The following is a 13,856-nucleotide window of genomic DNA, read 5'->3' as shown; positions in this document are numbered from 1 at the left end:
GTGCTGATAGGGAGTAGGGCCAGTGAATGTCTCTGATATAGATTTGAGTATTTAGATTTGCTGATGTTTGGGCTCACAGTGGACTAAAGTGCAAAAACATATTTTTCAAAGATTCAAGCATTTTTCCTGTCTTTATCAAAAACTTGACCAACATTAAGAGCACCATGTTAAATTTAATTACTGACTAAGCTGCATTTGTCCCTGAAAAAGGCATTTCTTAAAATCAGTAAGATGGTACTGACCAATGGGTGGAGGATCTTGTAGGGGACGTCTTCTGGGATTGGCCACATTGAAGGAGTAGAACGGAGCAGCTGACTTCCTTGAAGTAGTCACTGAGCTAGGACTCGCCAACCCGATGTCTGACTTTAGAGAAGGCTGAAAGACAAAGCAAACACCAATGCTTTTTAAAACTAAAGGAAAATGTCAGCTTTCATTGTCAGAACTGAGTGTTTACTCCACTAGTTTGTAGTAAACATAACAATCCCGTAGTCATCTAGTAATGTAATGCCCCAACAACCTTTTCTCAATTGCATCGATTCATATTTTAATATAATCAAATGTTTATTAAATTATTAGCAGAAAATAAACATAAACTGTTGTAATGGATGTCCAAATTGTTTTAAAGGAATGTATCAGTTGATATGTGATTTGCAACTGCTGTTTATTTTGTGAGACAGGACAGACTGTGCTAGCCTTTGAAAGCTCATCTTGTCATCCTGTCACCAATATCTCTGACCTCTACAGCACCAACAAACTGGGTCAAGAGGCCAATTAAGAGCTTGGTCTAATTAGAGTAATCGGCTGCAGACCGGGAGAGCAAGGATCATGTGAGTGAGAACAACTGGCTTGAAATCTCGCCTCTTGTCCTCTTGGATTCCACTTTACAAGCTGAGAATTGACACAGTAACCGCGGAGACTGTCCCCGCAGACGTTTGAATACAGCTTTGGTTTTTATTGGACTAATTCAAAAAATATATATGTTTATTGAAATAATTGTTAATAAATATAAATAAACAAGTGGAAACATATTTTGAAATGTACTATAAAATAAGCTAAAAGATTATTTCTCCTACCTAAAATCTAGGTCATGAAAACAGTCTACAAAGAACACAAATCAGGTTTTGTAAAATGACAACCTGTAACTGGTGCTCAACATTCACATGGCACTACAGACACACTTCTGATGTTGCTTTTGTTCAGTGATGCCGACTCCCTGCAGCATCACTGTGCCTGGCCTCCTTTATACGACTGTATGAGGAGGAACGACGTGCAAATTTGGATGCATGTGATTATCTCTTCTGAATTAGTTTAATTTACTCAGTAATCAATTGATGAGGGCTTTTTCACCACACTGAGAGGAAGAAGCAGGCAGGCATGCAAGAATCAGAAAGTCTTGCATCTTGAAAGAGAAAAATCTTCATATTAAATTCAGAGTTTAGTATCAGACTTTGTGGCACAAAGATTCTGATATTTGTAGTTTAAAACAAAATCCTTTTGAGCTTACTTGAAGCGCACCTGAGAACTGATAGACAAAACTGAGTAAACAAATCTAAACCACAGCCAGGCTCTCTTTTAAGGTCAACACACCATGTTGGAAACTAGGTAGGTCATGATACACAGTAACCTCATAGCTACCTGTCATATGGCGAGTAGATCATGAGATCGGTCACCTTGTTTCAGTTGACATAACAAAATAGATTTATTTTTTTTAGTCTCTTGATCTTGTGTTCTTCAACAAGAAATCCAATATTGATCACAGATCTCTGCAGCTGCAGATCTGCACGCATTCTCCAACATCAGTTCAAAATGTGTAAAATGGTATTCCTTCTAAAAATACTTTTATTAGTAAGGGCTGCCTTTCTAACATTTTCACTGTATCTTTAACTGCATCTGTTAAAAATAGAGTCGTGTCATGAGAGACAGTCAAAATCACTGAAATGCATTTCTAAAAGTAGTTTTCATATAAAAAGCAGCATCAGAAATTTTGACCAGAGATTTTTTTAACAACAGAAGCCCGTTTTGTGCAAAACTATCTGTGTCCAGGTGTTCAAATTTTAAAATGATCTTGTTAATCCTTAGAAACTAACAGTAAGAGCTTAAAACCCAAACTACAATTAACAGTAGGCCAAAGACATTACAGTGAAGTAGACTTCAGACAGGAGCATCATCTTCCAGCCCTGGCATAAGCTGGACTGCTATATTTGTGGTACAGTTATACAAGCTCTTATTTAGACAGGAAGAGAGGAATTTACAGCAATCGCACATTGACTATTTCAAGCGATAGACTCACTTTTGGAATCAGTAAAATAAGGGCGAGTTGGAGAAAGTCTAACTAAATTAATGCTTTTTCAAACTATCTATCTGGACTAAAAAGTTAAAGTGGAGAAGTAAAAACTGTATTTATGTCTGTTTGAAACAACAAGAACAGAACATCTGATGAGAAACCCACCTGGCAGCCAGATGCTCCCGGATCCCTACTATAGCCTGGAAACGAAACCCTGTTTGATTTACCTGTAAAGACACAGAAAAGACATAAAATATTACTATTATAATTTATTAAAGTTGGGCACACGCCTGGAGTAATACCAAAACATTATACAGTAAGTTATTTTATTCAGCAGTGAAGGGTTGGGTGCTTGATCAATGGTTCATTTACTGCATTATGTTCTTGACTTTACTGACAATGAGTTGTGTGTAATTGTGCCTGTTTTTGGGTTTTTTTTCTGCAAAGATAATTACAAAACCCTTTTTTACATTTTTCAGTCTAAAGACTGGCCTCTGTGGCTTTTGTAGTTCACAGACCGTCGACTGCTGGTTACTAAACAGCTACATCAATCACCGTAATGCCAAACTGAAAGTTGAAGGGAGTTTGGTCTCCCCTCACATGTTGTCCACATCAATGTGGTGATTTAAACCAGTATCTCTACTGTCATAAATCCATTTCTCCAACACCTTGTCTGCTGCTGTCAGTCAGATGTCTTCACAGTGGCACAGCAAATAAAAACTCAAAGCTTTTAAAGCAGAGATCCACAAGCATGCTGCGAGGTGCCGAGTTCTGTCAAGGACCTTGAGATAAGACGTGATTAATGTTCATGTTTCTTTTTTCAGGCAACTTAAATGTAAACGATGCACAATATATATTATATTGACATAACATAATAAATAACATGTATGCATGGAAATGCCCATATCTTTGTATGGTCTACATCAAAACACATTGCATTCCGTGAAAATGAGACTTCCTCAGGTGCTGTTACAAGAACTAAATGTACTAATACTATTCAACTGACCAAAAGCAAAACATGTGCTCCTCTAAAACAATGTTATGACTCAGAGTTTTCAGTATGCAAAGTGTGTTTTCCGTGAATTCATTTCTGATAGTGACAATTGTTAGAGTCCTTCTATCAGTGTCACATCCTGTGTGCACACCTCAAAGAAAAAGCTCCCGAGCAGCCATCAGGGGAAAAACACAACTTAAAGCACACAACACACATGAATCATACTCATCACAAAATCCACACTCAGCAGTTTTTCTCCCCTGGAAAAACAAACAAACAAACAAATGAGAGCTCCTCGGGGAGAATGATAAATAACTTCAACAGCGTCGTACATTATTTTTGTCACACTTCCAAATATTACAAGCTCAGACACGAGTGTTGGAACTAAATTCTGTTTACTCTGGGGACAAGGTAAATATTTTTTGTGAGTTTAAAACCTGCATAGCCTGGATCTTTTCTTACACAATGACTGATCTGAGCATTGCCTCCACAAGCGCAGGTGAACAGAAGCACGTCTAAGAGAATTCACTTGTGCTTATCTGAGCAGTCCTGCAGGAGACAGTTGTTCTGCATCTGTGCAGACTGCCTCTGGAGACGAAGGGAGCTGAGGAAATCAGGGGAGATGGTTTAACTGGCAAAGCGGCTTCTCCTGTAACAACAATGTGATACAGCTCTGAGCCATCAGTTTTGCAAAAGGAAATAGGATTAAGTTGTCGGTTACCACCAACGTTCACTAACATGGCAGGATGATGAAACATCTCTGACAGAATTTTTTTATTTCTTTATTTTCTGTCTAATATGTAAAGCTGGAAAGTTCCACAAATTAAATTCCGTTTCATTCCTAAAATGTCTTCTGAGGGAAAGGTCTGGTCAAGTGCAGAAGTTAAATATTCATTACCAGCATGCGTTTTGTCACACACGCGGTGTCTGACGTGAATAATTGATGGTCACTGTTGTACTTTCAGACCCGACCAGCAGACAGATGTGTTTCTGAAAACATTCTACTCTATGACACAGAGAAGCAGCCTCACCCTGACAGCTCCACACAAACTGAGGAGCCTGGAAACTAGCACACGCAGGGTCCAGCACCCAATTAACAGCGTAGCCTAAACTACATACAACACGTGCAGGAATATACAGTATAACCAAGGAATCACATATGCTAAACACCAGAAATTAGTGCATTTGTATGTAAAGAGATGCAGTCATTTTCTCGACAAATAATCTGAGTAGAATGCTTAAATAAAATTAGCAGTTTCTTAAGGTTGACAAAAACCTTCTCTAAAACACAGAGTATGACCTGATACGTTCACAAATAACATCGTAAAACCGTGAGAAATCCTGATGTGCAGGAAGTGATGAGCTATTAAAAAAATTTAAAAAAGTGTCTATGGATACAATGTCCGAAGTCTCAATCAGTCTAGCCTCTGTTGTATGTCCTTTATTTCTCTCTTGCACTCTGCACAAATTTCTGCATGAACACTTGAAATGTGATCAAATAATCTCTTTTTCTTTAAAGTGACTGACCCATGTTTTTTGGATGTTAGAATTGGATTTACTAAATCCAAAAAAGAGCACCGCGACGGTTGTTAAGAGAGAACTGAATTTAGACAGAACTGGTGCAGAACTTTGAAACCTATAATTAAAAGTACTGGCCAAAGGTATTAAAGTCTATTTAATATGGAAGAATAGATGACACCACTCTATTACAATAATTAGTGGTAGTTAATCACCTCGCTCTTATTTGTGTTCCTTTAAGGCAGAGGTATTTCAAGTGTGAGGGGAGAGTTTGGGGCGATGCTTTAGGTGAAAGAGACAGGTGCATGCAGGTGCTCTAAAAACTACAGGAAGTTAGTTATTGTAGTTTAGACTGCTGATTTGGCCTGCGAAACAACACCGTCAGCAGTTGGGAGATGTTGGGATTGGCTGTGACACAAGCAGTGTAAGCACATAAAAACCCTAAGTATCCGACTGCAGCAATCTGCGTCAAAAATAGCGCTTCTTCTCTGAGTCAGGGCTCAATTTTGAACACACAGACATGATACTCATATTTATATGCTGAGTGTGACATACACTTTGTAAGAGATGATTACCTCCACCATAATATCTATAGCAAACAAGGGATCCATAAAAATAAAATGCTCTTGTAACTACAGACATACAAAATATACAACCACAAGTTGGAGTCAAAACTGTCACTGCAACAGAGCCACACATTGCTGAGAAACTAAACCCAGCTAGAGCCCCTGTGTGACCACCAGACATGGCAGCCCCTCATTCAGACCCGTCTCTGCCGTTCATGAATCAGTCAGCAGGAAGAGATGGATTGGATTTTACTACCATGAACAGAGGTCATGGATGAGCAGGTCTATTGGCTTGTTTAGACTGTCCTGCTGAAGATGCAGCAGCTCGAACCACTTTATCTGATCACGTATCTAAATGCTGCTCTCAGCAACTAAAACAGCTATTAAACAGTCTGTCAAAAGCTGATCATCACTTTTAAAGTCAGTTCCTGATGTCAAGTGTGCAACAAAAACACGGTTTATATTGTTTTTTAGCATCTTAAACTTTAAAATGAAGCGACAACCCCAAAACCCAGCCCTGCTTGAAAAAGAGCTACAGAAATTTGCACACAGATTTCAGTAGATTTCATATTTATGATGCTGAAGTAAAGTAGAACAAAGTGATATATCAAGGGGAACATATTGCTAGGTTGGCCAGTTCCAAAGCCGGGAGCCTAAATTAGCTGAATAAAATATCATGCACGGACACAATCTCCTATCTGAAGCACAAATACTGTGGAGTTCATTGTGAGGAAAAATAGGTCACTATATTAAAGTTTATTTCCCAATAAATAAACAAACCTCAGAACGAGTTGTTAAGTTGTACATTCCTTGACTGAAGTGTTTCAGTTTGAAACGCTGGTTTATAAATCAAAGACCCTTCCTACTGTGAGGAAAGCAGAAACAAATAAAAACAGGATTTATCTGTTTCATGTGTTGCAGGCTTTTTATTAGGCGTGTTTTGTTTCCTCTCCTCTGAGCAGGCCTGTGTGATCACAACCTCACAACAAGAGCAACACTAATATTGTTATTATTATTTCTTGAGCACGCCCATTTCTTCTGCGCGGCTCTACGTGGGACGAAGATGTGTTTTCTTTTTGTGTCATGGGCTTGTTAATGAGTCTAAAGTGCAGTGATTGATATGAAACAAAATTCATTATCTGCCTCAAAACATCAGCAAGCAATATAAAATGCAAAAATCAACATGAGTAAAGTGGCTTAATTACTGCAATCACCATCAATAATAGAAATGTAAGTATGCAGACTGCCATCACTCACTATATCCCCAATGCAAAGAAAAATCAATCTCATGAGGAAAAAATTCCATCAATTCTGATGACAATATTTGGTGAAGCTGCTCATTAGCATATCACTCAGAGGTGTGAAGGTGTAGCTATAATTGTGACGCATTTCACTGCAGATGACAATCTATACTCAACAGATCGTGCTGCCGGTAAAACACCAGAAAGAAAAATAAGAAAGGTGCAAATATTTCAAAGGGAAAAAAATGTTGTGTATCAGCTTCTCATATTTACATACGGCTCTGTATCTCACTGGCAGATTTGCAAAGGCTCGCTGAAGCTGGAAAGGCTGCATCTGTGAGCAGCCAGTGTCCAAAGATTTAAAAGCACTGCTAAAGTTGTGAAGTGCAGGGACTTTATAGCAAAGCCACTCCGGTGTTGATTCAAGTTTAAGACGCCTGAGGTCAAATTTTTTCACAGTACATAAATTATCATTGCTACTGTAATGTCTTTGTCACCAGGAAGCAGGGTAACCTTAATAATTTGCCTGTATCTGGCAAATGATTTGGCTCCCCACGGTCCTATTGTCCGAGCGTGGTGCTTCGCAGCAGGGATGGTGTTATCTGTGCCCAGTTTCTGCTAAATATAGCACTTTGTATTACATTTGGAGTTCAAATGTTCTTCGGCCAGATCCAGCAATTGTTTGCCTCATGCTTTCAGTCTTTTGCTGTTTTTCCAGACTCTAGGCTGCTGCCATGTGTCTTTCATCAGAGGTGGTTTGTTTCTGTTCATTCTGCTGACTACATTTTAGAAATGTTTCACTTATACATGAACTTTTAGCAAGTTCTCTGATTGCAGTGAAGGTAGTGCCTATTTATGTCAGGGATTCTTTAGGTTCATGGTGTCTGCCTGGGTGTTCTGGTTGGTTGGGGTGAGCACCTCCAGGTCTTTAATTTCCTTATTTCCTAATTAAGAAACCTGCTGTTCTCATCCTGCATTACATTCAATACTGTCCTATTTTTACTGCTGGTTGTTACACACTCCACACAGAGACCTCTACAGATTCAACTCTTTCTCTTTCACTTTCCTCAACCAGATGTTTTTCACTATTGCATAACTTTAAACCAGAAACCTTACAGAAACAAGCTTGCTTCTTGAACTGCTTCAAATTGCTTTCCACTCGCTTTATTCTGCAGAAACTACAGTATAAAGTACCAATGATGTCAGACCACATGATTGATCACCGTTGAGAGGAACATTTTGCATCATAGTCATCTTTTTTAAGCATTATGCAACCAACACACTTTGGTTTTGATAGGAGCATACTGAGATTCATTTTGAGACTTATTTTTGTCAAGTATACACATTAGTTGTAATTCTACAAATGATAATAATTTACAAAAATGCATAACAAAGAATTTACGATTTAAAAAGCAACAATTGATTAGCAATTGTTAAAAAACTGTCTGCATATCTCGGTAGGCAAGTCCATATTGGTTGTCAAAAAACACTTTCGTGTTTTGACTGCTGAATTCAACAAATTATACAATTATTGATTACAAATAAAGTAACTAAGTTGGAGAGATATCTTCAATCAAATTTGGACTTTGAATCCATACTTAAACTAGCTTGTGTTTAAAAGAGTGAAAATTGTGACTAATTTTTGAGTTCACTTCAGCCTGAAATACTTGGAGCAGTGATGTTGAATCAACATCTTTGAGTGTGGAAATCCTGCTGAAAGAAAAGGCAAGTTGGCCAGTCATTCACAGTGTGCCTCCTTATCGATCACACAACCGCAGTACAGCATAGCGTGGCACTGTGTCGAGCCCCTTATTTTGATAATGTGAGAGGTAGTGACCTCAGCGTCTCCAGGGATCAATTCAAAACCCTTGCCACAAAAACAGCCAATTAGTGAGTGTGCTTCACCGCCTCTCAGATACATTCCACGGGCCTCTTTTTTTTCCATTCAGAGAACAAGTCCATTTTCCCTGCTCCGAGGAGAGCCAACACCATGAAAACAAACACATAATACAGGATGAGGAAATGCTGTTAATGTAGAAACCAAATGGACTTATCACGCGCCAGCTCACTTTTTTTTCTTTTTTCTGTTTGAGCCAACATGTGTTTGCTGTTGGTGTCCGTGCTATGTTTCCATATACTGACTTCCATGGCACCTTACCAACATTATCTCTATAAAGTTATTAGATCCCTTCTTCATGGCAAAAATAAACACTCTGATTAACTTCTTAGCATTTAAACTCACGACCTAAATATTGTTATACAGCTTTATGTTACTTCTTTCTGTTGGATTGCATGGAAAGGAGTTTGATACAGGGACCGGACTGTGAGATGATTAAATAATAAACTGTCAATAGGATACTCTCTCCTATATAAAACTCAGGTTTTGGCCTGTCTGGGTGCCTTGAAAGTAAAATTAGACAGGCTCCATGGTTACTAATGCATTCCTCTGGCAACCAGAGACGGCACAGTGACACATCAGATGTACACTCACTAACTCGCTCACTTTTCACCACATTTAACATTCCTCCCTTTGTTTCCTTCTCTTAAGAGTTTGTGTACATCCATCCTGTCAAAGCTGTTTGATGCGTTTTTTTGTTTTTTTTTTACAATAAATGAAAGCTGTCTGGATTAGAGGTGAGGTCATCATGGATGAGGAAACAGAGAAGGGAGGTAGTGTACAAAATCAGCTTCCTCCCTGGCTGGCAGAACACCGTCTATAGTAAAGCATTAGGAACAACAGTAGGACAGAGGAAGATGATAGAGCCACAAAACACTTAAGAAACGTGTCTCCCTCGCCCTGAGCTCAACGTTAATTTCTGCATACAGCCTTGTCAGCACTGACATTATTCAAAACAGCAAGAGCAAATGTTAATGAGTTCATATTTGCATATTAATTTTTTTCTTTGTTGAAATGTCACTGATTATTACATAGTATGATGATAAATGCATCTGCTCATGCAGCCTGATGTGTAATTAGCCATTAGGTGGAATGAATAGATCAATTAAAGGCGAGGGACAAGGATTAAGAGAAATCAAACTGGGAAGAATGCAGGAATGAGAATCGAAATAACACATTAGTCTCAGGAGAAAAACTGCACTGCTTTTATATGGAGTTCCAAAAGATCACTAATCAAGAGAAGGTGTCTAAATCAGCAAGATCAAAGATATCCCCCATTTTACTGCACATTCGTTAGCTCTGAAGTATGATTTTCAGAATCAGGAGCTGCTGCCCTTTGCACAAGCTGAACAGTTTATTTTCTCCATCTCTGTGTGAGCAACGGGATGTGGATTCCCTGATTGTATTTATCCCTCCCAGGATAATCAAGTGCCATGGCTTGGTCTATTTGAATTTTTTCTAACACGGTAAAAAGGAAAAAGGGGGAGCAGGACAAGGGAAAATGTTTTCGCTTGGCCTTTGCCTTTTTCCGAGCCCAACTATTCTCCAGCCAGTGCTTGTTATTCACAAATGAGGAAAAAAATGCATTACTGCAGACCAGATGGGAACATTCCACATGACCAAACCAATCAATCACCTTGGTGGGACGCAGGTGTGACACAGCCGTGCAGCAACACACCATTTCACAGTCTATCAGGCACAAACACATGGTCACCAATCAATGGCACCCTGAGGACCCATGAGGAGGGGTGCTTCTCCGTAGCCTCTGTGGTTCATAGCTGATGACTTCATAATCACACATCCATTCTCTCAGAGGAGAAAGGGGATGAGCTCCCCAATAACGTCTCCCACCATGTAAACACCAACACTGTAATGGAGGCTGCTTTAGTAGGGACAATAACATGCTCCCCTGAATCCCACATTCACATGTGATCTCGCTGCTTTCATCCCTGTCAGGTTGAGAGAGTGCTGTCTGGGGAAACAAGAGCACGTTTAACAAGCTGAAGAAATGTCCTCCAGTTGGCTATTGGAAATCAAGTCAGTGTGTAACATCAAAGTATGTGTTGATGTTTAGTGTTCGGTGCCAAACAACTGTTGAACAGCGAAACAACAGAGTGCAGAGGAGAGGTGAAGGACAAGGAAAGATACACACATGGGTTAGGAATGCTGGTCCAGCTCCAACCACTGTGGGCATGTTTCCTTACACAGAAAAAACCCTGCAAACCCAAAACAGTCTGCAGTTTAAGAACACAAGCCTGCACTAAATAAAACACCATAAAACACCAAAACAGCCTGAAGGGGATAAATCGTTTGATGAGTACTCTCTGTGGGGATGCCATTGTATGTGGGCAAAAACTGCAGCAGCCATTTGAAAGAGTTTTGTTGATTTTGACCAAAAAAAAAAAAAAAAAAAAAAAAAAAGTACCTTCCCACCCCCGTATTTCTAGCAGTTAAGAAAAAGTCTCACAGAGCCATGCTTTTCTCTACACTTCCCACACTTCACACTCTCGGGGCTGTGCCAGCGCAGAAAATGTCAGCCATTGTCAAGTGGGAGTAAAGGCGAAACAAATGTTTGCATTTTATTATCCAATCACAATCAACTATAGTCCAACAAGAGGGGAGTGTAACATTATCAAGTGTTTTGTTTGCCAGCACACCCAGCATGCACACAGGACGCCTGGGCAAGCAGTTGTGACCGTGAAAAAAAAAATGGAGGCGGGAGTTAGAGGAGTGTTTGCCAAGAAAATCAACCAGCAACTGTGGGCCAGGCTTTCTGTGGCTCATCTTAACAAGGACTCAACCTCTGATGTGCTGACAAATTAAGTTGCTTTAGCAGAGAGAAACTTTACAAAGTCAACCTAAAACGGACCTGTCTTTGTTCAAGAGACTGAAGGGCAGAAATCAGGGTTCAATTTCATGCATTCATGTCAAAACAAAGAAAAGAAGCAGGATCTAAGAACGAACGTGTAATCCATCTGGGCCCAAATTGGATTCATGAGTTGTTGTTTTTTACTGTGGGGGATTTTACCAAAATCAATCCTCAAGTTCATCCCCTTTGTAAAAAATGCAATCAGACCAATTAAGAATATCAATTCTTAATGTTTACTGAAATGTTTTATTTGTTGTTTTTGTTGCATATCGTCAATGCCTTCAGTTGATTCGATTTTTCAACGATAATGTTTGCATTACAATGTTTTTTAGTCTTTTGCATTAAGGCTAACAGATTTTTCTTTGAAAAAAAGTATTTGAATTGGGATCAGCCGTGGATGTAAGCAACAGGCATGTACAGTAACCCATATTGTCAGGTTAGATTATGGACACAGAGCTACTCATTTAGGCTGGCCTGAAAACAACTGGAGCTCAGTCTTAATGACCTAAAGACAACATCTGTAAATTCCAGAGGAACTAAAGTCAATGATGACACTGTATAATATTTTAATCTTAAACAACGCATTTGCTATGTATAGAGATCATGTGAAAAATGAGTAACATACAGACAAAAATGGTTGAACGGTCTATTGACTAGTCTGGTTTTCTGAAAAGAAGATTTGGAACCCAAAATTTGAAGAGTCAATGGTCACTGTTTTTTCATTTGGGTATATTCTGAAGCTGCACACTTTAAATAAATAAAACAATTAATGCTGTCAATAAGGCAACATCAAACGCTGAAATCAGGAGACTTTAATTGTTCTGCTAACAGTAATTCTTCTGAATGAATCATTTCTCTTTTTGTAATATGCTTGTATTAAATAATCTCTAACATTTTTCTTGGCATCAGCTGCAGGCAACATGAGGCGAGAGAGAAATGAGAGAACGAAGCGGAGGGGGATGTGTGTGTGTGGGGGGGGATGTGAGATAGAGAAGCAAACAAGCACAATGAGTCTCTGACAGAATTTGGGTTTATCAAAACTTCTTTTAACCACTGTCCAGCAGAGAAGATCTTTAGAAGACAGAATTTCCCTTTTTTTGTTGTGAAAACATCTGCAGACATATGTGTGAATATCATGCACGAGTATCTTGAGGCCTAATAAACTGGCTGATCTTCGCCTTGCGAATGCAACATGCATAACAAGTATTCTCTCCAAAAAAGGCAGTGAGGTGACTGAAACACTTGAACACTGATTATGAATATAAATGTGGTGCTCTGACCATTATAGCTGCTTCCTAGAAACTTGTTATGTCATACAACCTTGGCCACACCACCGCTCTTCTATCCTCTCTGGAGAGACAGCCCTTCGAGGCCTGCTGATCTACAGCTGATCTTCTGCAGCTGGGCAGCCTTGCCAGTCGCATGCTGGGGGCCATGGTCTGAAGAAGGAAGGCAGGGGCCGGGCCGGGCAGGGCCAAGATGGTGCTGTGAGAAGCATGGGGGTGGTGATGGTGGTGGTGTGTGTGTGTGTGGGGGGGGGCGCAGGGGCGGTGGGGGGAGGAGGGGATTTACACCCTTTTCAGCTCGTCTGCAGCTCTTCATGCTCCACTGACCGCAGTAATAGATAAGCACACCCTGCAGCTCTGCATAATGACCGGCTACATCCACTAAACTGTACTGCACACATGTCCTCATTTTCCCTTCTCCGATCTCTGCCTCACCATAACCACGGGTGTGTGTGTGTGTGTGTGTGTGTGTGTGTGTGTGTGTTATGAACGGCAAAGTGGGAAGAGGGAGCAGCATTGGCAGCACCTGTGACCCACACTGTACTGCAGACTGAGCGCGCACCTGAACAGCACCTGGCCACAATCACAGCCCGGATCTGAGGAGGGTCTCCCGTGGGACGGAGCATTAGCACATGACACCTGCCCCAGTAAAAACACACTGGGGATGCCAGTGTGTGATGTGGGATTTGACACTTCGTGAAAAGCCTTGAGGAACAATTAGACATGAAAAAAAAAAAAAGGCTGGAAGAAATAGATTCTTCCTCAACGCAAAAGACCAACCAGTGAAGAATGGCAGTTTTTTTGTACCTTAAAGATACAATGTCGCTGAAACAACTCTATGTTTGGCTTCTACAGGTTTAAGAGAAACAAAACAATGAAAATAAATAAGTTTTGTGTAAACAGGTGGGAGGACCAGTGAAATAGATCATTTTCACTGCAGCATCACCAACACTAACATGGTGCAGATCTTTGGTACAAGCTCACTATGATTATTATTATTTCCTATACCAACATGTATTACAGCTATGAATACCCTCAAGTACACAGACAGATACATATTGTATGATTTCCTTATTATGACAAGATGCCAATGCAAGCCAGTAATAATGATCAGAGGTTTTTATAGATCAGGTTACAACTAAAAACAACATAATGTCACATACTGCAATTCACACAAGTTTAAATGGACTCTGTTTTTACA

At 39.8% G+C, this 13,856-nt stretch overlaps 1 protein-coding gene across 5 annotated transcripts in view; it reads right to left on the bottom strand.

Moving 5' to 3' along the window:
• Window positions 1-13,856, bottom strand: part of tcf12 (transcription factor 12) — a 76,530-nt gene that overhangs the window by 36,526 nt on the left and 26,148 nt on the right. For all 5 annotated transcript variants that reach the window (XM_069173632.1, XM_069173634.1, XM_069173633.1 and 2 more), the window contains exons 6-7: window positions 2,450-2,511; window positions 243-375 (exon numbers count right to left, since the gene is read on the bottom strand). In XM_069173632.1, coding sequence (XP_069029733.1) covers window positions 243-375; window positions 2,450-2,511 — 195 coding nt within the window. The remainder of the gene's footprint in view (window positions 1-242; window positions 376-2,449; window positions 2,512-13,856) is intronic.

Source organism: Embiotoca jacksoni, unplaced genomic scaffold (genome assembly GCF_022577435.1).
Source record: "Embiotoca jacksoni isolate LCO1_2020_lvr unplaced genomic scaffold, fEmbJac1.0.p SCAF_6, whole genome shotgun sequence".
Classification (NCBI taxonomy): domain Eukaryota; kingdom Metazoa; phylum Chordata; class Actinopteri; family Embiotocidae; genus Embiotoca; species Embiotoca jacksoni.
Note: the sequence above shows the minus strand (reverse complement) of the source record. Positions and strands in the feature narration are given on the sequence as shown.